The sequence below is a fragment of the Equus asinus genome, chromosome 1 (genome assembly GCF_041296235.1).
Source record: "Equus asinus isolate D_3611 breed Donkey chromosome 1, EquAss-T2T_v2, whole genome shotgun sequence".
NCBI lineage: Eukaryota > Metazoa > Chordata > Mammalia > Perissodactyla > Equidae > Equus > Equus asinus.
The window spans coordinates 194,746,529-194,771,322 of record NC_091790.1 but is presented as its reverse complement, the minus strand read 5'-3'; the positions used below and the strand labels follow the sequence as shown (position 1 = coordinate 194,771,322).

Genomic DNA, 24,794 nt, shown 5'->3' with positions numbered 1-24,794 from the left:
CAAAGCAAATAAAAAGACACAAGCACAGACAGAGATCTATTGGCACACAAAGGTGTAGACATACACATACACACAAAATAGTGCCCAAATAATCTTTTCATTTCATTTTAATGATAATGACGACAAGAACAAAAATTTATGAATGCTTACTATGTGCCAGGCACAAAACATTTTACATGTATTATCTCATTCAATTCTTAAAGCAAATTATGAGCTTGAAGCTGTAATAATCCCCATTCTTCAGATAAGGAATCTAAGGCCCAGAGAAATTAAATAACTTATTCAGGGGAACACAGTTCAAAAAGAACAAAGTTGAGTCATGACAAAGAAGGTGGAACTGAAGATTGAAGCAAAAAAAGAACACTTTGATGTTTAAAAAGGGTGGGTGTCTCACAAATATGCCCAACTGATTTTTTTTTTTTGGCAAAGGTGCAGAGGTGATGCAGTGGAGAAAGGGCAGCCTTTCCAACAAACGTGGCTGGAGCACTTGGCCATACATAGGCAAAAAATTGAACCTCGACCTAAATCTCACATCTTATATCAAAATTAACTCAAGATAGATCACAGACTTAAATGTAAAAGGCAAACTATAAAATTTTTAGGGGAAAATATTTAAGATCTAGGGCTGGAAAGGTTTCTTAGAAACCAAAAAGTATGATCCAGAAAAGAAAAAAATGATAAATTAGACCCACCAAAATTAAAAACTTTTGCTCTGTGAAAGAATCTATTAAGAGGATAAAAAGAGACACTTACAGATAGAAAGGAAATATTTACAAACCGTATATCTAACAAAAGACTGGTATAGAATATATAAAGAACTCTCAAAACTGAACATAAAAATAAGGTGAACAATCCAAATAGAAAATGGGCAAAAGAACTGGATAGACATTTCACCTAAGAGAATATACAAATGGCAAAGAAGCACATGAAAAAAAGGTCAACATCATTACACATAAGAGAAATACAAATTAAAACTACAATTAGATATCACTACACCATTATCAGAATGGCTCAAATAAAAAAAAAAATAGCGACAACATCAAATGCTGGTTATGATGCAGAGAGACTGGGTAGCTCACATGAACCCACCCATGAATCTTCATAGCAGCTTAATTTGTAATAGCCCATGACTGGAAATAGCCCAGATGCTCTTTATTAAGTGAATGGTTAAACAAAAGGTGGACATTTACATCTTGGAATGCTACTCAGTGATAAAAAGGAACAGTTGTTGATACATAATAACTTGAGGGAATTATGCTGAGTGAAAAAAGCTAGCCCCCAAGGTGACATGCTGCTTGATTCCATTTACATGACTTTCTTGAATGTTTACAGAAAGTTACAGAAATGGGGAACGGCTTAGTTGTTGGCAGGGGCTAAGGAAGGGGTCAGGGGAGAAGGCGAGAAGGTGCAGCTATAAAAGGGCAGCATAGGGGATGGTTGTGGTGATGGAAATGTCCTATGTCTTGATAGTATCAATGTTAATATCCCTATTGTAAAATTGTACTATAGTTTCATAATATGTTCCATGGCGGTAACTGGGTAAGGAGAACAAGGGAACTCTCTGTATTAGTTCTCACAACTGCATGGGGTTCTGCAATTATCTCAAAATAAAAGGTATAATTTTAAAAGCAGTATGAATTTTTCAAAAAGAAGGATAAATAAAGGGGAGAGATCTCCACAAAAGAAATCTCTGCCCATGCACAACCAGACTTCTGAGAAAACCAAATTAGACTTCTCCCATCCTCTGCTAGCCTTACTGCCTTTCTTCCTGTTAGCCTCCTTGAGAAACAGAGATGAGGCAAGTGGTGTTCTGTATCTTCCAATCCCTCAAAACTGTCACTCAATACCTGTGTCAAAGGCTAGGTTTTTGGGGCTGGAAAGAAAGGTCATTACAGAAGAACCTCAAAAAGACATTGCACCACTTACCACCCGCACACACCACACCCTACATACCAGACACACCTGTGTGCCCTCAGATAAGGACACATCTTAGAAGCCAGGACTCAATACCTAAAACTCTAAGGCAATGAGTTTTTTTTTTCTAGAAAAAAACAAGTTCTTCGTTGAACTCATACCGATTTTTTATAGGATTATGTATCTAATGCAGATTAAAATTTTAACTTTAATCCATTCTGAGACCATCACAGTCTGGCACTGTGCCAATTCCACATGGCCAAGTATCTATAGCAAATCAGAAACTTGAAAAGCAATCATAGAAAAGAACAAACACTGTGCGTTCCTCAAAAACAGTACTTACCGAGGTGACGGAAAAATCATACAAAATATAATTCTTTTCAGTGACAGCATCTGAAAGAGAAAGAGGAGAATCCGTTACCATAGGAAGCAGAGGAGCTGAGCAATGATGGCTCCTCTTCACCTGGAACACCTCTGCCATCTGATTCCGCTCCCCCAAGTTCTAACCCATTTTTGTCAAACTTCATGGAAGTTTCCTGGACCACTTCAACCCACAGTGACTGCTTCCTCCTCTGAACTCCCATGGCACTTTGTGGTACAATTCCGTGGGGATTTAAAACATTTTGACTTGAATTTGTAATTATCCACATGCACACTGCATCTAGCTTGCTAGACCAGGAATTCCTCAAGGGCAATGTCTATGTCTTATTCATCTTTACATCCCCTGCATACAGAGCAATGATTAAGAGCCAATAAATGTTAATAAATGCTAATTCTATGCAGGGCAGGAGTTTTATGTAATCACAGATCATAACCTTATGTGAGGTATTTATATTGAAACATTACAGTGGAAAAACACACTATGCAAATTAGCTACTTCCCCTCAACAGTAATCAAAGCAGTATTTTAAAAATCTATTAACAAAATATATTATTTGATATTAATAATGATACCCACAGAAAAGAATAATTAAACTAAATCCAATAACGTCTGTTGCTTTGATAGAGTCGATAACATAAGTTGCTCATTTGAGGTCTATTTTAATGCACTTTCCTTGGCTGACTCAACTTTCAGAATCAAGTGATTCTAACCATCAGTGATAATAGAGTCAGTGACATATCGGGCAGCCTGCAATGACTAATTTGCACCAAGATCACAGGGATGGGACCATAAGTAAGTCTACCTTTAGATACACCATCATCCCAGTAGAGTTCCCCCTTTGCTTCTCTCTTATAGTCCAAAGCAATAATGAGTCCAAGGGAATTCTTCCGACTGTAAAAGAGCAATGCTCAGCTTCAGAGAACGAAGAATAGATAGAACTATGTTAAACCAGTCCCCCGCATGCCCAAGGGACAGATAATCTCAGAATCTGTCCCAGACGCTGAGTAGATATTGACCTTGTATGGCACCACGGCAGCTGGGTGTGGGTAGACAGTGGAGGCCAGTAGTGAATGAGCATAAGAGGAATAGTAAAGGAGGCAGCTCCTGCTGAAAACTGGGTTTGTGATAATACTATTTGCACTTATTGAGTGCTTACCATGTGCCAGGCACTCTTCTCCGTGTTATATATACATTAAATCATTTATATTATTTTCTTTAACCCTTATAATAACTCTAAAGTCAAATTACCATCATCCCCAGTTTACAAATGATTAGCAGAAACACAGATAGTAAATTGCCCATGATAGTACATCTGGTACGCAGTAGAGCTGGGGCTTGAACCCAAACTTTCTGGCTCTTCACCTTGAAGCTTTGTTGACTTTCACATGATAACCCTTATCTCCGATTAACTTGAATTCTCTCATGTCTAAAGGAATCTTCTCGAGGACAATTTCCGGCCATAAAGAAATCCTGATGAGTGATTAGTTTTATTATTCTTATAATCTAATTCAATTCAAAGTGAAAGACTATGGAAATGTAACAGAATTGAGGCTACACTTACCTCCCTCTAAAAGAGGACTAAGATATCAATTTAGGGCTGACCTTGAAAGGAGGGGAGGAAGATTAGTGACAAGAGATGTTTTCCAGTTGTTTACCCACTTTTGGTCCTTATTTGCCTCTCCCTCAATGCTCTGCCCCTTAGAGCACCAAAGGAGTCACACCTTGGAAGAGCGAGGAGCTTACCTGTTCTCTGTGGTTGTGTTTGGCTGCTGGGTGGGAAATATGTAGCCCCCTCGAAGGTGAAGTCCTATCTTTTCATCTGACAGTAGCATCTCCACCAATTGTTTCCTCCATTGGATGGCTACTCCCTAACCAACAAAAAGAAAACAGATCAGAGAATAGGCTGTTCAGGCCAGGAGGGACCTTGGAGATCATCTAGTTCAGCTGCCACATTTTAAAGAAGAGAAAAACGGAGACCCCCAAAACTAAAGTGATTTGTCCAAGGCACTTAAGTGGTAGTGAGCAGAGCTGAGACTCCAATCTGCCCTGTTTCTTTATATTACACCATGCCATGATTCCACAGCTGGGCTTTAATTCTCTAGGTTATCACAGCCTAGTGCTAATTACTAGTCCTGACAGCTGCATAGCAGCCAGGTTGCTATAATGAAAATCCCCATAAACCTACCTCAGTTACTCAAATTATTTCATTATACATTTGGAAAGGCCTTCCTCACAGAAAAGTCACACAATGAACTAAACGTAAAGCCTTGTACTATTATCCTACCCCAGCTCCCAAAACAGCAGTCTTAGAATTGCCCTCTGGTAAGGCTGGCCTCTGAGCCAAGCTGAGCTGTCTCACTTACTTACCGTCTCATAGTTATACCAGATGGCATCAGGTATGTATGCTTTCACTTGGGTCACACCCTATGGAAATAGCAAAAATGAGCAACATTAGCATTTCCCTCTACAGTTTACAAAACACCTCAATGTGTGGTTGCATGAGCTTGTCTGAACATTCCTGAGAGATAGTTGGGATCATCCCATTCTGCAAGTAAAAGTACAGACACAGTACTCAGAAAGGCTGGGCAGTTTACCCCAAGCAGAACTGTACCTAGAAATTGCTTGTTTTGCTTTGAGGCTCCTGAACTTCCTAAGAGAAGCAGAGAAAATTCATTCACTGAGTTACTTGTGTAATCTATCACGTGAGAGGAGGCCCAGCTAGCCAGGTCCTCAGGAGTGGCTTCCAGGAGGACCACTTGCTGATTAGCAGGAGCTGCCAAGAGATGGTGTGGCTAAAACGCCAGCTCCAAGGCCCTTTGACATGACTACATTGGCAATCTTTCATGTTTACACATTGATCAGCATAATCCTGATTTCTCCCCCACACTTGCTCACTCACCCCTGCCCCAAATCACACTCACGTAGAGTACTTGTGGTCTTTCATACGTGACCTCCAGGGAAATACCCTCTCCTTGCGCAGCACTCCTCTTTCCCTCCCTTGTCTCCTCCCCACCTCCTCTCTTTTCCCAACCCACCCTCAGTAGCACACACCCTCCGGTCAAAGGGAAATACAGACAGATGACCAGTCCAAACTCAGGGAGGCATTTAAAGCCCCTGTTGATGCCATGGCCATGTGCTTACAGACACAGGATTTAAGGTAATTTTGCGAAATGGAAATTGTTTTGCTTGATGGGGCAGTGGGACCAAGAATTACTATTTTTCTAATTTCCAAACTTTCATGACCTCTCTATCATTTATATTCACATTTATATTTAAATGCAGCCAGAAATACTCAGGATCCAGCTTATTCAGCTGTAGAGCCAAGAGGTCAAGCGTGATATTCCACCCCATTGTTCAGATTATAAACACACTTCATATAGAACAGGCGTGATGAGGAGTCCAGGCCCCCATAAGAACTGCTCGTGCACCTCCCATGTAGCTGGGTCCTGGTAGAACCTGGAAAACAGAGAAAGGAGGTGAAGCTTCCAATATAGGACAACAGCACCTTATATGGCAACAAGGTCCTAACTAACCTTGTTTGTACTAAAAAGGGAAGTGAAATTATGATCTGAAAGGGAGTCTTTGAGGGTCAGGAAACTCACTCATGAACAAGGGGCCTTGCTACAGTCTCCCCCAGGGTATGAGCGCGGTAGAAGAGGCTGTAGAGATAAGGCAGCAGGGTGTACCGGATGTTCAGATAGTGTCTGGAGGAATTCAACAGCTGAGAGTTTTCACCAAAGGCTGCAGGATCCTGGTCCTAGAAGGAAATCACTAAATATTTCCACCATATTTTTAAAGTTCCCTTCTGATCAGAAGCTTTCTCAATGAAAGTAGCCATATTCTCCAACTTGGAGGACATCAAAGCATTTCCAGAACCGAAAGCATCTTGGTCTTGCTCCTTGATTTTATAGATGAGAAAGCAATATCAAAGATTACATGACTTTCGCAATGTAAAATTGCAACCAAGTGGCAGAGTTTAAACTTGGCATGTCTTCTGATGCCAGTCTATGGTAGCCTCGGGGTGATGAAGAAGCCCACAGAGGTTGCCATGGAGATAAAGGGGCTATAGTGGGCCTTGCTCCCTCCAGAGCTGCTCCAATTTGTTTTATATAGAGAGGTTTCTCATAACACTTCATTTGGGAAATAATCATGATAATAAGTTGCACGCTTAAAAAAGAATTTTGAAACCCATTACCTTAAGCCACATTGCCTACCACCATGATCTGCAATCCATCTTTTCTTTTCCATGCACTTTTATTAATTTGTAATTTTAAAATTTGTCTAGTTTTGCCTTTAATGTTTTCACCATCAAAATTTGTTTTATTTTCTCTATCCCAAAGACAGTGACTTCCATTTGTTCTTCAACATACAATGTACGAAGAAATCATGAAAACAATTTTTAGCAGATTTTATTCAAAAGCAAAGAAAAAATTCTTCCAAAGGGAAATCTAATTTTCCTAGGATGCAGAAACAAAAATTTTCCATCAGTGATGGGCACTCGTTTTGTTCATTTTCCTCATAATTTGAAAGGTGTGAAAGATATGCATGCCACATTTAGACTTGTCATCCTGTACTGTGTTATTGGGACTGAATTTTAGAGAAAATTATCTGACTGTTTTCCTTTCTTTTGTTCCCTAACATGCCTATTTCCCCCCTCCAAAAAGAACTACTCCATGAGACCACTCCACGCCGTCAGTGTAGGGCTCATGAAAACCCTGAGGCCAAATACCAAAGAAAATAGCACTCCACAGCCTCAATCACTCTAATCTCTAAGTGAGAAAGCCTAGAGTTACACTATCCACTATGGTGGCCACGTGCTACATAGGGCTATTAAACACTTGAGATGCGGTTAGGAAGACTGAGGAACTGAACTTTTAATTTTGATTTTAGTTAATTTAATTATAAACCTAAACATTGAATCAATGTAAAATATTTTTTCCATTAAATGTAACTTCATTGTTTTGGTACAATAACATTTTTCTTCAACTGCTAAAAATTTAGCACCCAAATTGAAATGTACTGTAAGTATAAAATGCACACTGAATTTTGAAGACTTAGTAGAAAAAGAATATAAAATACCTCATTAATAAAATGTTGCATTAAACACAGGTTGAAATGATAATGTCATGGATATAATAGTTACATAAAATATATTAAACATAATTGCTCTTCTTTTTACTTTTTAAATTTACATTTAAACTTACATGTCTGGCTCTCATTCTCTTTCTGTTGGCAGCGCTAGTTGAGAGGAAAGGAAAACAAGCACTATATCCTAGCAGCCTTAGTGATGTGAATGCTCTCATCTTCATAAGCCCTTCCAGGCCATCACTTCCGGAAGAGCGCCTGCCCTACCTGCTTCCAGACACCTGCTTTGAGGTTCAGAAATAGTTCATCTCCCTGTAGATCACAAATGGTTAGGAGAGCCCAGGGAAAAAAAATACTTTGAAGATTTGGGCGTGAATCTTTCCCGGGTTAGAGACATGTCACTGGACAAAGTCAAGAACTGGGTCTAAAATGATCATCAGTAAGTTATTTTAATGAGCCTATTAGGATCTAAACTGCTCAACTTGAAACATTTCAGTTGCAGATAACTTCATTAAAAGAAAGAGCATCCTACCCTACTTGCTCCTGCCATCACGAAATATCCCCTTAAGAGAGACTTGAATCCACTTCTATATACTTGCTCATCAAAAACATGGTTTGGATAGAAGAGGATAAAGACAGGATGGGTCATGAGAAGCAGTGGGGGACGCTCTCCTAAACCATTCATAGAAAGATAGAATGTTGCAACAAAGTGAAAAAAATTTCAGATCACTGACCTGCCCCTGCCTGAATCCTTCCTTCTTGTTCTCCCACATCTAGGGGTGGTTTCCCTTTTATTAATTGAAGTGAAACACCACTGTCCTCCAATTGTCCCATCTAATATAAGGTGGAAACAGAAGTGATAGCAGCACCATAGACACTTTAACAATCTTTCTCACCTTTGTTAGTGAGTTTCCAAAAATAAAACCATTCAATTATATATGTACTCCTTCCCACAAACCCTCACCCTGACACCCTGCTTTTTAGGCTTATGAGCCAAGATTTATCTATTCTGCTCCTGCACTTAGGGCCAACCTGTGGGATTTTCTTCAACTCCTCCTTGAGACCAAGTAGATTAGATAAGCCAAAAAGTTTCCATCACTACTCTTGGGGGTCTTACCCTGAAGTCAGGCCCATTATGATTCCTTGATAGTGGATAAAATGCTCCAAGCTGCATCCACCTTCTGCAGAGTTCTTCTGAGACATCTTCTCTATAACCACAGATGTTGGCACCTACCTGGAGAGTTAACACACATACAAGCACAGTGGCCGGTGAGAGAGGAGAAAGCATTGACTGTGTACCCACATGATAAGGGAAAAAAAGAATCTCTTATTCCCATTATTCCATGGTTAAAGAAGTGCCAGGCTTTCAGGGCAAGTCCCTAGCCAAATGGAAGAAGGAAGCCAGTGTGCATGATGGGTTGACAAATGAGAGGAAAAGTGATTGTTTTATCAAGGGCTCCTCCTCAATATTCAGTTCCCAATTTCATACTTCGCTATCCACTGATGCTCTGCTGATGGAATTTTTCTGTGATACCAATACATTTTACTCATGGTGTCTCCTTCCTAACTTCAGAGAGTCCATGGATGACAACCCAATGGTAAAGTTTTCCCATCCTATCTTCACAAGGCAGCTCATGCTACACATAAAAATTGATTTTTCCAATACCCATCACAGTGAGATATATGCTCCTTGGATTTCAGATACCCTCAAAGACTGGTGATAGAAAGAATGTCAAAAGACAAAGAGTAAAAGTCCCTTGGTTGAGAGTGAAACTCACCAGGGGGATGCCAAATAGGTTGAACTCAAGGATACTGGGGATGGACCATCGGAGATCATCCCATGTGGCTGCATTGTCCCCCAACCAATGAGCAACAAATTTGCCAGATCCAGCAAAAGTAGAACGGGATAAAATGAAGTTCCTTTTATTGGGGAAGACATTCTCCATGGCCCTGAAAAGGAATACAGTCAATTGATTGTGACTTGAGCTGTGAATGTCTAGGATTCACTATAACAAGGACAGCAATGGGCTTTCCAATCAAACTCAGAAAAAACATCAAGGTATCATGAACCAGGGGGACAAACTAGTTTAGCATTCTTAAGAGTTTCTTTCTCATTTCTGTATCAAGTTTCAGACCTCACGTGAGACACTACAAACTTCTACAGTTCAGCCCCCCAAGGAATTTCTTTAGGCCCCCATCATCTTGATTATGTTTTCTCCATCTTGTTGGATCTGGTTGTGCTCAGGCCCTTTTAGGTCGACAAAACATTGGAATCATGCTTGGGGTTCTTGGACCCATCTTCTCCCTTAGACAAACTTTTTCCAGTATCCCTTGGTTCCTTGCCTGGCTATCTATTCATAATCCTGTTTAGCACAACACCAACTCAGGTTAGAACCCAATGTCCACTGCTCGCCTAAGAGGAGAGTTTGTACACCAGCTGGGATCCATGCACCTGGGCTCCTCTGAACCTTCAGAACCTATTATTAGCAATTCCCAATGTTAGGAAATCTTAATCTATACAAAATAATATTAATTGAAATGCGTTAGCCTCAAAATGGGACATACGAAACTCTTTGTAAAGTTAAAAATAGCTAAAATATTATTTTCCCGTGTTACATATAAAGTAGTACATATCAAATAAAACTACGTAGAAACAAAAGCAAAGGAATTAAAAGCACAGAATTCAGAATGATAATTACTTCAGCATGAGGAGGCATGGGATAGGATAACATATAGTTAGACGTAGGCTATTTCTAGCTTTTACTCTGAACACTCTTTTGCATAGGCACTTCACTGAAATGCCTCTTCCTCCTTCTCCTTCCATGCTAAACAGTTCACTACTTCTTTTAGTGTTCCAAAATCAAACAATAAAACAGCTACAGGATGGTAATACCTGAGCCGCAATTGCTGCTAGCTCTTTGCAAGCAAGGTCTTCTGTCTTTCCTTCCAATACAGAGCCTGGGACAAGTGTACCACTGGGCACCAAGCAATTCCTCACACACACTATCACAACCACCAGTGCTTCCCACTTCATATTCCTAAGAATATACGGAGTCTATAAACACAGAATGACTTATAATGGCAAAAGGGAAATAGAAGACTGGTTTAAGAAAGTCAAGGGCTCCCTTATGATGATTTAATGACCAAAAAGCAGGGGTAGGCTGGAGGAGAGGACTAACTCTTCAACTCCTATCCTCATTTCTCCTTTGATAGAGACTAGTTAATACTTTACCTCTATAACCACTGGCTAGAGGCTTTATTGCATGCACCCTGCACTCATCAGTCATGAAAGAAACATGTTCAGGTTATACAGAGAGAAACTGAAAGAGCGATAAAGTTATCTGAGCTTACAGTTTATCTAGAAGCAGGCCATTTAGGTAATACAGATTAGATAACAGTCTGCTTTTTTCTGTCTTAGAGGTAACATCTTATTCAGAAATCCTTTAGTTTCTCTTTCCATTTCTCAGGTTGGTCCTATTTATGGTCAGGTCCTGATCTCTGAGAGGATCTAGTCTCCTGCTTTCAGCCTAGAGGGAGGTGAATTTCATTTTCTGAGTAGACCACTAACAACTGTCCCCAAACCATACTTCCAGCTAAGGTTGAGCCAAATATTCATAAGACCTATGACTTAAGTTTTCTTGATGCCCAGATCCCACTGAAAGAAAATCTTATCTGTTTTTTAACCAACTCTGCCTCATGCCCAAAGACGAAGTTCCACTTATCTCCACTGTTCTCCGGGAACATAGGCCATTCTGCCTAACCCAGAGAAGTTAGAAAGACACCTACTACTTTCTCAGTCAAGGGAACCTTTTAACTATTAATCATAACTATTAGAATATATTAACCAACCCCATGATGATTTTATAGCACTTTTATCACATGGATACACTAGCAATAAAGCAATTTGAAATTCTCTTTCCATCTCTCTGCCCTTCCTTACACTTTCATTCTCACCCTGGCCACTTATGTACTCTCCCTCCGACCTTCCATTCTTAGACTGAAGCATCCAGGAGTCTAAATAGATCAGAACAGGAAGGAACCATAGGAAACATCAATCCACTTCTCTCATTTCAAAGATGAGGAAATTGATTCTTATTCATCTAGTTTATTTCCTAGGAAAGATACAGTGAGAAAGAAGTCAGAGAGGAGAAGATAAAATCAGAAATATATATACAGCCTTCTTCTTGAAGATTTTCTTTTATTGAAATAAAAACTTTGGTGTTCACTGGACAAGGACTCTCTCTCACCTGGAAAATCCAGAATAATGCAAAGTCAGGAGGACAAAATGGTGCTGGAGAACAAAGTAGGCACAGCCTCTGCCTCTACTCCATCAGGTCCCCTATGGGCCTGGCCCGCCTTTCTTCTGTTTCTCAGGCCAGGCACTTATTCAACAAACATGTCTTTAGTACACACGCTATTCCTCAGGCTAAGGATACAGTGGTGACTTTGCCCTCAAGGAACTTATGGTCTAGCAAGAAAAAAATATTAATATCTAAAAATTACAATACAAGATGTCTGCGTATTAAGCATACTGCAATATGAACAAAGGTAGCCCAGAAAAAGAGGAAATAATCTTTTCTTAGAACTGTCAGGAAGTTTTCCAGAATTAACATCTGAGGTGAGGTTTTAAAGATAAGTGTATGTTTGCAGCATGGACAAGGCACGGAAGACCATTTAATGCAGGAAGAACAGCACAGGCAAAGATGTGAAAGAATGAGGTAGCATTTTGATTTGGGGACAATGAGCAGTCATGCATTACCAGAGCATAAAATATGAAGAGTGGAAAAGATAAAAGAAAAATACTAAGAAAGGGTTAGGTTATGAAGTACCTTATAGGTTTTGCTAAGGTGATTGGATTTTATTCTATAGAAAATACCAGGCCATAAATAATTTTACACTGGGGAGAGAAATGAGCAGACCTGTGATTCAGAAAGATCACTTTGACAACAGTATAGAGCAGTGCTCTTTGAAATTTAACATACATTCAATATCCCTGGGGATCTTGTTAAAATGCCAATTTTGAGTCCCAAGATCTGGGGTTAGGCCCAAGATGATGCATTTCTGATACATTTCTGGGTGCAGCTAATATTGCTGGTCTTTGGACCACACTTTGAGTAGCAAGGGTAGAGGATAGGTTAGTGGGAGATAAAGCTAAAATCAGAGAGAATGGAATAGGACTAGAGTAATGCTGTATGTGAGCGATGATGATGACATTAATTAAGAAGTGTCAACGAGAGAAGAAAAGAGATAGTTATAGAAATATTTTAGAATCAAAAGGATTGAAGACTGATTGCGTGTGGGAGTATGACAGACAGAAAGAACTCAGGGGCCAGCCCTGTGGCCGAGTGGTTAAGTCCACACTCTGCATCGGCGGCCCAGGGTTTTGCTGGTTCAGATCCTGGGCACAGACATGGCACCACTCATCAGGCCATGCTGAGGCAGTGAGCCACATAGCACAGCCAGAAGGCCCTACAATTAGAATATACAGCTGTGTACTGGGGGGCTTTGGGGAGAAGAAGAAGAAGAAAAAAAAGAAGATTGGCAACAGATGTTAGCTCAGGTGCCAATCTTTAAAAAAAAAGAAAGAAAGAACTCAAGGAAGATAGCAAGTTTCTCACCTGGGAGTCTGGGAGATAGGGATGGTGTTGCTACCAACCAAGATGGGGAATTTAACGGTTTCCAAGATGATTAGCCAGAGTGTGGAGGCTGGGCAGAAACAGGCAACAGAGTAAGGTAAATGGAATTGGAGGTGCAATAAGACATCCAAGTCAAGAAGGTCAGATGGTAGTTTTGGATATCTGGGTCTGAAAATCAGGGGAAAACCTAAGATAGAATTAAAGATTTTAAAAATCATCTGAACAAGCTGCATTAAAACCATGAGAAAGGATAAATTACCTACGTGTTGACATAGAATGAAAAGAGAAGGATCCTGAAGATTGACTCCACAACTGATCACTAGTGAGAGAGTAGATGAAAAAGATCCAGATACAGAGGTTGAGAAAGGACAGCTGGACAGAGAGCAGGACAGAGGGGTATCTTGAGAACCAAGAGCCGAGTTTCAGAGGACTGGGCAATGACATCAAGTACGTTGAGAAGCCAGGTAAGAGAAGGATTGAAAAACACCCCGTAAGCACATCAAAGCCTCCCTGCCCCTGATCCCCATAACAGAGTTCTCGAAACACCAAAACAAAAGGAAATACACAGAGAAGACTAGGACATTCCTTTCTGAGCCACTGGAGGAACTCTGACAACTCTTTGAATACTTTAGTTTCCCCATCAGTTTTGCAAATCTAGAACTAAAATCTTCTTAAGCTTAGCCCCGAATTTCTTGCTCTCTTAGGGATAATGATTGTACTTTGCCACCTTCCAAGGAAGGAACTTGGCAAGGGGAGTTTGCAGGGAGCTAGTTCTTAATTTACAAAGTCATCAGCAAATTCCATGTGACAAGGTATGAAAAGGACTGAATACTTCGCAAGAGGCATCTGTGCCTTTGTCAGACTTTCACAATAAGTGGTAGTGATGGTGGTGTGTGTGTGTCTCAGGGCAAAGGGGAAAATTGAGAGGGAGACTGGAGCAGGCAGTGGGGAGGGAAGCCAAGAGGGTGTGGCGTAGCATTGCCAGGTAAATACAGGACACTCAGGTAAATTTAAATTTCATATAAACAGTGAATAATTTTTAGTAGAAATACAACCAGCTTAGATTTAACTGGGCGTCTTGTATTTTTATTTGCTAAATCAAGTAACCCTAGTGTGGTGACCCTGACATAGTCGGTAATAGGACCCAAACAAGGGCCAGCTTGGGGGTTCTAAATACCTTGGACATTATTGCCTACTAGCATCCTTGAAATAATGAAGTCCCTTGGTCACAACACAATCAAAAATAATTATGCACAGAAACCAAGGGGTTATATGAGAAGGCCTCTTAAACAGCCCATAAAGTCTGAGCTTCTATATCCCTATAAACACAAAAAATATTCGAAAAACATACTTATGGAAGACAAGAGAAACCCTCCACTTCCCACCTCCCCAATCTGGGATTGGAGGAAAACCAGGCTTACGAGTCTGTGGCTCTTGCCATGGAGTAGCCATACAAGCTGTGGACATCATAGTGAAGGCCCGAGTGAAACACCGTGTCCATGCAGAGGGTTCTTGCAAAAAGGAAGTGGTCCAGGACTCCTGTGGGGAAATATCCATCAGTGAGGCACTTCCCTGTCAACCAACTCTAACAAAATAACCACCCAATCGTTTGCTTCCTGGTTACCACACTGTCCCCACCAATCTCTACCTGATAAAATCCTTTCCAGATTTTAAATTATTTCTTAAATGCTACTTCCTACCTGGGGCCTACACTAAGCCCCTCTCTGAGATAGATCATTAAAATTAATTTGCATTCCCTTGAGCTCCCAAAGAGTGGCACTGAGTGGAAGCAAGTGAGAAATAAGCTCAGAGCAATGGAGAGTTGATCTGAGACTAAACATAAAGTACACACATTTATCTACATACATTTAATCAAGAGGAATGAGTTGTATAAGGAACAGATATGAGGGCAGTGAAAAGGGAACATTTTCACTCATCTTACAGGCATTCACACCCCAGTCACACTTTTTTAAAAAAATGAGATATGACATTTGGATGGTTTCGTGAATAAGAACTCAGATCGTGCCTCTAGACATCACCCTAGTTACTGTATTTTCCCATTCGCATGCCCAAAATACTCAATATTTTCCACTTTGTGGCCTGCAATCTTGTTCTTCTCCTTATAGACCAACAACCGGGGGGCCATACGTGCCCTCTTTCATGAAGCCTTGCTGGTACGTAGGATCTCAGTATGAGGCACAACTCCAGACAGCGGTGAAACCAGGAAACATTGAGGTTGAGTTTTTCCCACCAACCCAACAGAATCAGGGTTTGGTATCAGAAATTAAGTTGAATTATAAAACATAAAGAAAATTACATTTCTGGCACAGCTCACTTTGTGGAATGAGGTTCACAGCCACTTCAATGATAAGAAAGGACACTAATATTTTCCCAGGGTCAAAAGTAATATATCTAAATCTTTATTATGCTAACATGTACCGTCCAATCCTGAAAAAGTGAGAAGTAGACCAGCTATGAGGCACAGCGGCTGATCACAAATAAGTAAATGCAATGCTGGGAGGTAGGGAGTAGGGTGCTTGCCAGAAGCAGACCGAAGGTGATAGAATTGCTGTTTTCTGTAGAAAAAAAACCTTACATTTGGCTAAGAAGAAGATTAAGAGATTAAAAGGGAAATGTGATAATCTGATCTACAGTGAAAATAACTGAGAGAATACAGACTGAGCAGAGAAGGATGAAGAATAAGCAAGGGAAGCAAATGGTCGATTTGGCAGGAAGTTAAATTGTTTGAAGTCAAGATTCCTCCTAAAAACGTTCTCCGCTCCTTCGGTGAACAAAAGGGCTAAGGAAACAACCAAATCTTGGTCCAAGGGTGCAAGTAAAGTAGACAAACCAGAGTAAACTGGCCGAGACTGGCCAGATGCCCACCAAGCCTGTGTTCTCTTCCTGGGAGTATAAGATTATATTTCACACTTTTGCACGAAGTTAAACTGACATGATGTGATTGGATTCTGGCCAAAGGAATGTGAGCAAACCGAATACACCTCATTTCCAGGCCTATCCATAAAACTCTCTCTATTCTCTCTCTCCTTCACTTAAGAAGCTGCAAACAAAAGACTCTGAGGTGGGAGAACCAGGCAATGGAAATAACTAGATCTTTGAGTTACTGTTTGGATGAGAGCCACACATGCCACACTAGAGTATTATACAAACAAAAATAAACTTTTATTGTGTTAATCCATTGAGATGTTGGGGTTCTTTTGCTTCTACAGCATAATCTATTCTATACTGTTTCACACACACACACACACTCACACACACATTCTTTCAAAATTAGGGATTAGAGACATGAGTTTGACTAGATATAGGACATAAAAACAGATAGGACCTAAAAGGAACCGTTGATGCTTTAAAATGTTGCTAATGAGCTAAAAAAAATAAATAAATACAAGTTAACAAAGTTATAGATTTACTTCAATGGAAGGAAGTTTATATCTAAAGTATTCTGATATTCTCACAAAGTTTAAAATTGAACCACTTGTATGAGGGGTCTGGAGGTAGAGAACAGGATGGAAGAATGTAGAACTCTACAGAGTGGCACAGTCATGGAAGGCATACTTTTACCACCTGCTTGCCCTTAGGTCATGGCAGCAAAAACGGTAATCAGAGACCAAATAATGCAGCAAGGTCTCCAGTAGAAGAGTGGTCAGGGTGTTTTGGGGGGTCCTTTGAACTGGGAAGTGAACTTCTTCTTAGCCACGCTGAGTACTACTGAGGTTGTTTTAGACATGTCCATTGCCCACATCATTAGCAAACAGGTGAAAACTTACGAGGAGTGAAAGGAGGAAAGTTCAAGTTGTTTGATTCACACTCATGATCAGAACCTTGGAGAAAACTAGATACTTCATCCATTTCCTTCAAAGACACAAAATACACAAAATGGAAAATGTTACTGACCTACAGTTGGTTGTTGAGGAATATTTACTGAACAAGAAGCCTGATATCTGGGGTCTCTTATTAACTGATTTTGGGATCTTGAGTAATCTTCCTAAATTTTCCTGACCTCCGTTTCATCTTTTGGAATAGGTTGTATCTGAGATGCCTCCCAACTCCAAATGATATCAGGCACATTTTACCTTCTATACATTGATTTCAATCAGTTAACTAAGAAATACCATTCCAGAGGCTTATTCTTACCTTGTATAAATATTGTCATTTTTATTGTTGCTGTTATTATTTCAGTATTGTCTTAAAGAACCTAAGATAGGGTAATATTTCAATTTTATGATTTTTCCCACCTTCTATTCCACTCAGTGCAGGACAAGGAGATATAATTGAGATCAAATCCATTTATTTAAAATGCATTAAAAATATGCGATGCCTAATCCTGCTAACAAACAGAGATAATCTTTCAAATTTCAAAGAAATATTCTACCTAAAAAATAAAAAAGCTCATTAAATTATTCTCTAATGATTAACTTTAAATTTTAATGAATCAGTGCAACAAATAACAGCAATTATATCTTTTAAGAAAACAGTATTTTTAAGTTGAAAGACAGTTAATGGAGGTAAAAGCTGAGGCCATGAGAAAGTAAAGGACTTTCTCAAAAAGAAATAACCAGCTGCTGGCAGATCCAGAGTTAAAATCCAAGGTTTTAAAGGGTGTAATTTACTGCATATAAGCTCAGCATGACATAAAAGGGGTTAATACCACAATGTCAAGCAAACCATTTTATTATAGATCAGGGTCAAAGTTTATCTCAAAACTTGGAATATCTGTTTCCAAAAGAATTTTGATCCTGGAATAACAACTTACAATCCAGACTCCATCAAACTCCAGAGTTTTATGAAATTCACTGAACTCCTCTGTCCACCACTCAGTACAAATGGGATTACTATAATCGGGAAAGACTGTCCATCCGGGATATCCCTGGAGAACAAAGGAGAAGGCTGTGAGTTTGTTCGTTTGATGGGTCACTTATGCATTTATTGCTGGCTACTATTTCTTCTACTAGAAGCCCCATGCATCTATGCATCTTATCATTTTTTAATCAAAATTTGTGACTCTCCCCAAAAACTAAATTGTAAAATGGATGCAAGGAAACAAAGGATGAAAAAAGAAAAGGAAAACAACTGATCGAATAGATGAGAAGCCATCGAATATCTTTTTCCTGTTTAAACAAAGAAAGTAAAATTACATTATTTCAGGCCAATTGGGACAAGAACTATTTAAAATACTGGGAGTTCTAACCAGGAAATATTTTAGGAGAAAATGATCGAATTCATTTAATGGGCTGTTAATTAAAAGTCATCTAAAATCTGCTTTGAATAATGATGTTTATAAATAATATGTTGTTTTTGCTTATAAATAATCTTTTCTAAAGGGTTAAATGAATTTTGTGCTTATTATTCAGTGGAAAGTACTCTTGTAAAAGCTCAGCTGCCCTGAAAATAGGGCAGTCCAGTCCAATGCCTAAAACTGCTGCATTAGACTAAAGGTTGGGCTCTATCTATAAGTTTCAAGTAAACTAAATATATATTAGCTGAGGTAGGTTTAACATTAGCCTATGAGCATCTTGCTATATTATCATAGTTGAATTTATTGTCTTGGGAAAAATTAAAAAGTTCGAGGCAGTAGGACTTTAAGAAAAATGAATTTTCTTCTAATAATATATTGCTTCTCAATTATCTGTATCATTAAAGGGTGAGGGGCTAGCTTTTTAGAGACTAAATCTTAATTATTCCCACCACAAAAATAAATGATAATTATGTGATGTGATAGAGGTGCTAACTATTGCTACAATGGCAGTCGTATTACAATACATAAATGGATCAAATCAACATGTTGCACACCCTAAATTTACACAATGTTACATGTCAAATGTATTTCAATTAAGAAATAAATCCTTCAGAATTTTAATCATTCTACTATTATATCTCCTGGTTTGAAAATAATAACAAAAGAAACCTCTACAGCCATGAAAGCAGTAATGATGCCATAACTTGCCATCCACCCATCTTCATACCAGAAGTATAAACTTCCCAAAATGTAATTTACTCTAATTTTCTTGAGAAATTACCTGCCCAGTGACAAAGCCATTGTCATCCAAGATCCATACTCTCTTTTTTGTCCCATTCACATAGGGCAGGTAGTCAGAGTTATTTGAGATGCCAGGATTCTAATAAATAAATACAATAATAAATATTGCTTTTGTAAATTTCTTTTGCACTTTGAAAAGAAAAATGAGGCAAGGGAATTAAGTGTTTAAACATACCATAGCAATTACATATTTCATTCCATTGCTATGTAAGTCTTTGATAAAATTTGAGAGACCAGGGAACGCCTCTTCATCAATAGTGAAATCCTTCTTTCCATCCATGTAGTCTATGTCAGAATACTGGACATCCTGAAACAATAGCAAGGGCCAGTCAGAACCTAGGGAACATCACCGTGCTGATGGAAAGTATTACAGCTCTGCTTCTTGATCATAAAAGCTGAAGCCATATTTCTTAATGATCCCAGAACTTCAAGAACTTGGCTACCTCCTAGGAGTAAATAAGTCCTTGTTGAAAGACGCAGTGCTCTTAGGTTGCAGTTTTATATCTCTTGGTCCTGAAAGTTGAATGTTATAAGGTATCAGGAAGAACTTGAGAGTAGGGACTGTGTCTTATTCATTTCTGTAACTTGAGAGCTTGGACACTTGACACAAAACAGGTGCTCTTTAAATATTTGTTTGAATGAGTATATTAATAATGTTATAATCGTGAACTAACTTGGACTCTAAACATCAAGCTAGAATATATCACAAGAAGAGAAAACAGCCTTCCTGCCCCATAAAACTGCTGGAGTAATAACTGACAGAGAAAAATGACAAAGGGATAGAGCTTCAATTAACCAAACTCTCACACATACATCATTTTTGTGTTTCCATACCAACTTGTGAGGGGCAGATGTTATACTTAGTGAGAAGATTGACATGTGAAGCGGTTAAGTGACGTTTCCCAAGGTTACGTGCATGGGTGAGTGGGGATCAACTGGGGCTTTGGTGATAGGCCCTTTGACTCCAGATGCTCTTTCTTCTCTTTTTTTTTTTTTCTCAATCTGACACATACCTCAAAGATGTAAGAAAATCTTTTAAGTAAGTGTCCCCCATGTAGTCATGCATTAGAAGGCTCTAGCTTACAGACCTGAAGGAGAATGTGGCTTATAACCTGTTGCCAACGAAGCATCATTTGTTCTACTACTGGGCAGTCATTTAGGACCCAGGTGTGCTCCACGGTCACATGGCAGGAAAGATCCAATCAATGGAATGAAGCTCATTTGTTTTGGAATCAGTAACACCTCAAAAAAGCCCCTCCCTTCAGAGGCATGGGGATAGACTGAGACCAAAACCCCTTTTGAATCCTGGTCCAGCTATTTAGCTAGCTGCAGTGACCTTAGAAAAGTCATTAACCATGCAGTGTCTCCATTTTCTCATTGACAAAATATCAGTAAGTTAGGGTTAACCATGAATGTGAAAGCCCCTTGTAAAACAATGATATGGCAAGATTGGACCTGATTCCTCCTGGAATTGGGTATTTGCAAATGGCAGATAAGGGAGGAGTAAATGAAACACATAATCAATTTCCCCTTAACACCAAAACAACATAGTGGACATGTTTTCTCACAGGAAAAATTCATCTCCCTACCTGCCCTCATTGCTACTCCAAGAAGGGATTGAAAAATCTTGAGATCAGGCCAGAGTCATTTCCACGTGTACAATCTTCCCTCCAATGCTAACCAAATACATGCTTGCACCCCAGTTTCAAAGACCTAACCCAAAATAAGCTGTTTTTATAACTTCGTTAACTACATGCTATGCATCTCTGGAGGAACTTACCAAACATTATACACTTAATAATTATCTTTTTATTTACTAGTGGACATTGAACATCATAAATACTTTGTAACCATAGAACTTTCAAAATTAGTCTGCTAGTTCAGAAAGGAGTACAAAGGACACTGCAAGAAACTCGCTTCCTGTCAGTCATCATTAAAATCTTCAGCCCTCATTAACCATATCTCCCCATATGCTGCTTTCTCTTATAAAATAACAGCTAACTTTGGCGGTGGTCATCCTCCATGCTACATGCTTTAAATGCTTAGTATAAGGCATCCCTAACTACCAGTCAACCAAAGTAAGTCTTACATTCTCATTTTATAAAGGAGGAAGCTAAGACACAGAGATATTAATTAACTAGCCCAACATTGATAGAGCTAGGAAGAAATAAAGCTAAAATTCAAGACCGTATCCATCTGAACATAAACTGTGCTCTTTCCATAATGAAACAGGTAATTCAGCAGGCAAATTTCTGACAGTAGGTGTATCTGTCTATCTGTCTACCTATCTATCTATCTGTATTTTTTCCTAATAAACTGAATTAAACGCAAAAAATAAAAGATTAAAAATGTTGCTTGATGCATGATAAGAGAAGTTCCAGCTTACATATGGGATCCCAGCTGCACGATTTCGATCTACAACCTCTTTCAATCCGTTGATGCCACCATAATTTCTGCGACTAAGCTGGAACCCAAGACTCCAGTATGAAGGCAAGAATGGTCGTCCAACAAGCTGAAAACATAAATATAGAAGTGTCTAAGAATTTAGAATCAACACTGTTTGTAACACCAGGTCTGACATGGAAAACATTGTCTCCATTTCATTTTCTATAAAGTCCCCAGATCTAAAAATGTCAGAGCCAAGAGTAATTTCTTATGATAATTTGCAAAATTCTATAACTCCCATCTTTCTTTACTAAGTACCTAAATGTATTCTCAACAACTTCAACATCAGAAAATAATGATTTGCAGAAAACGCTTGAATAATGGTGTCATTTTGGGAGGAAAGAAGTAACATTCATTCACTCAATAAATATTTTCTGAGTGTTTACGTGGTGGTGAGGCCTGAGGCAGCGACTTGTGATATAGTGACATAAAGCAAACTTAAATTTTTGCTCTCACAGAGCCTAAAAGCAATAAATAAATTTCTAATTTCAGACAGCAGTATGTGCTAAGGATAAAGGAATAAGGACTGATAGGATTAAGAGCGGGATGAGTGAAGAAACACTGCATTATATTTGAAATCCAAGTCTACAAGTGCTCGAGCCAACATTGAGAAGACTTCACACACAGAGCCCTCTCTTACGTTATTCCTCAGAGTGCTTGGCCTCCAATATGAGAATCCCCTCAGCACGGTGCTTTCTCTCATGCCTCTGAACTCCCAGATAGTTTATTTGCACCTCATTAATGGCATTTATTATAAAGTGTTTCCTATTACAACTATTTCAGGCTGTGTCATATTTCTCCTAATTGATTATCAATTCGCTGGTGTCTGGGACTACAGTTCACATGCCATTAAGTGTCATCCTGAACACATCACCTCATCTTTCTGTACCTGAGTTTTTTCTTCTATAAAGTAGGAAGTGTGTCTAAAGTTTTTCTTCTATAAAGTAGGAAGTGTGTCTACAGTCTAAATGGTGGCTAAAGTTCCTTCTTGTCCTACAGTTTGAATCAAAAATAAATATCACTGTTCCTTTTACGTGGTTTCTTTTCACTTAATTTTAATTTATTGAATAAATGAATAAACTGTTGATTTGTAACCTTAGATCTTTGGAATGAGTGATCGCACAAGGTTGAGCTATTAGTTCCTTGAAGATAGGCTAGTGTCTGACTTATTTTTGCATTTCTCAAGTCTTGCACAGTGCCTGTCTTCCATGCAGAAAGCACCCAATAAATGTGCATCAAAATAAACATACATGAATAAACATGAATGAAAGACCCACAATCCCAGCACTTATAATCCACAGTTTACTCATAAGTTTTAATTTCCCCTTGTTAATTTATGACGAATGTATGAGATAACAGCAATACATAATGATCACCTAAACACAAAGCCATACCTCCAGGTATTCCTGCACCACTTGTTCTGGAGTGTTTCCCAGGAACACATAAAAGTCAAGAATGCCCCCAGTGGTGCGGTAAGTGATTGCAGGGGCGGGCTGAAGGGTGACCTCTGAAAGGATTAAAAGGAGAGTTAGAATTTTGTGGCTGAAATATACTCTTCTTCAGAATATGAGTACCCGAGGTATCCAAAAGACTCTCAGTCTTATTTTGAAAGACATGAAAATCCTCCGTATTCCTGTTTTTAGATAATTGTTGAAGTTTATAAAATGTCATACGAGCAAATCACCAATGGAGAACTGACATTTTAAGAGCAAAAACAAATTCTATTTTAATCTGGCCATATAAAAATACAAACATCTGGGATTTGTGAGAGATTTAACCCAAAGGAAAAGTTTTTAAAACCTTAAGAGATGAATTTAATGACAACGAAAAATAAAAAATAAAAATAAACCCTTATTAGAGTATCATTAATCCAGAAGCTGGAGGAGGAAGATTCTAGAGTGGGGAAGGGATGGGCTATGACCAATAGCCTACAAAACACAGCCTCTTGCCTACAGACAGACAGTATGGTTTATGTACTGAAATCTAAAGGTATCTCTGAAACGTGTCTATCAATGAATCCTACTGTCTACAGATATTCTGGGACACATTACATCTCAAAAGAACCCTGAAGCATTTTTCAATGAACATAGCTTTCGGCACGAACTGGATTTGTAGACAGGTTAACCTACTTTCAGGTTCCAGTTTCTACAGAAGCATTGTAGGTCCAAAATGCCTTCTGTTAAACAGTGATCTCACCGCAAAAGTCATTTTTATAGAAGCAGCATCCTAAAACGTATTCTTGCTGAGATAAAAAGATGCTTCCTACCCATAGCATTGCTGTTCAACAGAAAAACCCCAAAAGAGGAGCCGCTGGTGTCTTCAAGGCACAAGAAGAATGTATGAGCTCCATACAGATTATTCATGCCCTGTCAACAAAAATGAAAAAAAAATAATAGTAGTACACGTTAAAAGTGTTTTATTCACCCTAAAATAAAATCAAAAACCATGCACAATACGTACTTGGTCAACACCTGACGTAGTTTAGTATTGTATCAAAAAGGTATCGAAATGATGGCATCAACTGACAAATGGATAGACAAAACACACATGGTACATCCACATAATGGAATACTATTAGCAATAATAAGAAATGGAATGCTGATGCATGCTGCAACATGAATAAGCCTCATAAATGTTATGCCAAGTGAAAGAACCAGACACAAAGGCTATATACATATTGTATGATTCCCTTTATATGTAATGTCTTTAAAGTTAAATCTCCAGAGACAGAAAGTAGATTAGTAGATTGCCTGCATCTGGGGTGGGCAGTGAGGTAGGAAGTAGGTTAAATCTCAGAGGCTGTAAGAGATCATATTGGGCTGATGAAAATATTCTAACACTGGATTATGATGGTTTTACAACTCAGTAAGTGTGCTAAAAATCATTGAACTGCACACGTAAAACAGATAATGCTTATGGTATATAAATTATATCTCAATCAAGTTATTTTTAAAAAATTAAAAAATATTTGCAATGATATATAACAAAATGTTAGCAGATCTTGATATTATGAGCAACTTTGAATTTCTTCTTTATGCTTAACTGTGCTTTCTAACTTTTCTATAATTGACATATGATACTTACGTAGTAAAAAAGTTTAAAAAGAAAAAGATATTGAAACTGTCACAGGGCATTGATGAGCACTGATACAAACAGAGATCATGTGTGTACCTGTAAGGTGCTGTAAGACTAGAAGATCTTGAGATTATAATACACAGAAAGCTACAAGGAAGCTCCCTGGGTGATGTCACAAACCTAGCCCTGGGTGTAGGACA

The 24,794-nt window shown here is 38.8% G+C and overlaps 1 protein-coding gene across 2 annotated transcripts in view; it reads right to left on the bottom strand.

Moving 5' to 3' along the window:
* The window catches only part of MGAM (maltase-glucoamylase), a 186,717-nt gene that overhangs the window by 49,065 nt on the left and 112,858 nt on the right, over positions 1-24,794 (bottom strand). The window contains exons 8-23 of one of the 2 annotated variants that reach the window (XM_070514919.1): positions 23,786-23,885; positions 22,914-23,026; positions 21,461-21,586; positions 19,250-19,381; positions 19,055-19,153; positions 17,791-17,904; positions 16,805-16,889; positions 14,438-14,555; positions 9,159-9,330; positions 8,498-8,614; positions 5,898-6,052; positions 5,667-5,751; positions 4,663-4,719; positions 4,039-4,163; positions 3,098-3,186; positions 2,258-2,307 (exon numbers count right to left, since the gene is read on the bottom strand). In XM_070514919.1, coding sequence (XP_070371020.1) covers positions 2,258-2,307; positions 3,098-3,186; positions 4,039-4,163; positions 4,663-4,719; positions 5,667-5,751; positions 5,898-6,052; positions 8,498-8,614; positions 9,159-9,330; positions 14,438-14,555; positions 16,805-16,889; positions 17,791-17,904; positions 19,055-19,153; positions 19,250-19,381; positions 21,461-21,586; positions 22,914-23,026; positions 23,786-23,885 — 1,737 coding nt within the window. The remainder of the gene's footprint in view (positions 1-2,257; positions 2,308-3,097; positions 3,187-4,038; positions 4,164-4,662; positions 4,720-5,666; positions 5,752-5,897; positions 6,053-8,497; positions 8,615-9,158; positions 9,331-14,437; positions 14,556-16,804; positions 16,890-17,790; positions 17,905-19,054; positions 19,154-19,249; positions 19,382-21,460; positions 21,587-22,913; positions 23,027-23,785; positions 23,886-24,794) is intronic. The other variant, XM_070514933.1, reaches the window with a different exon arrangement.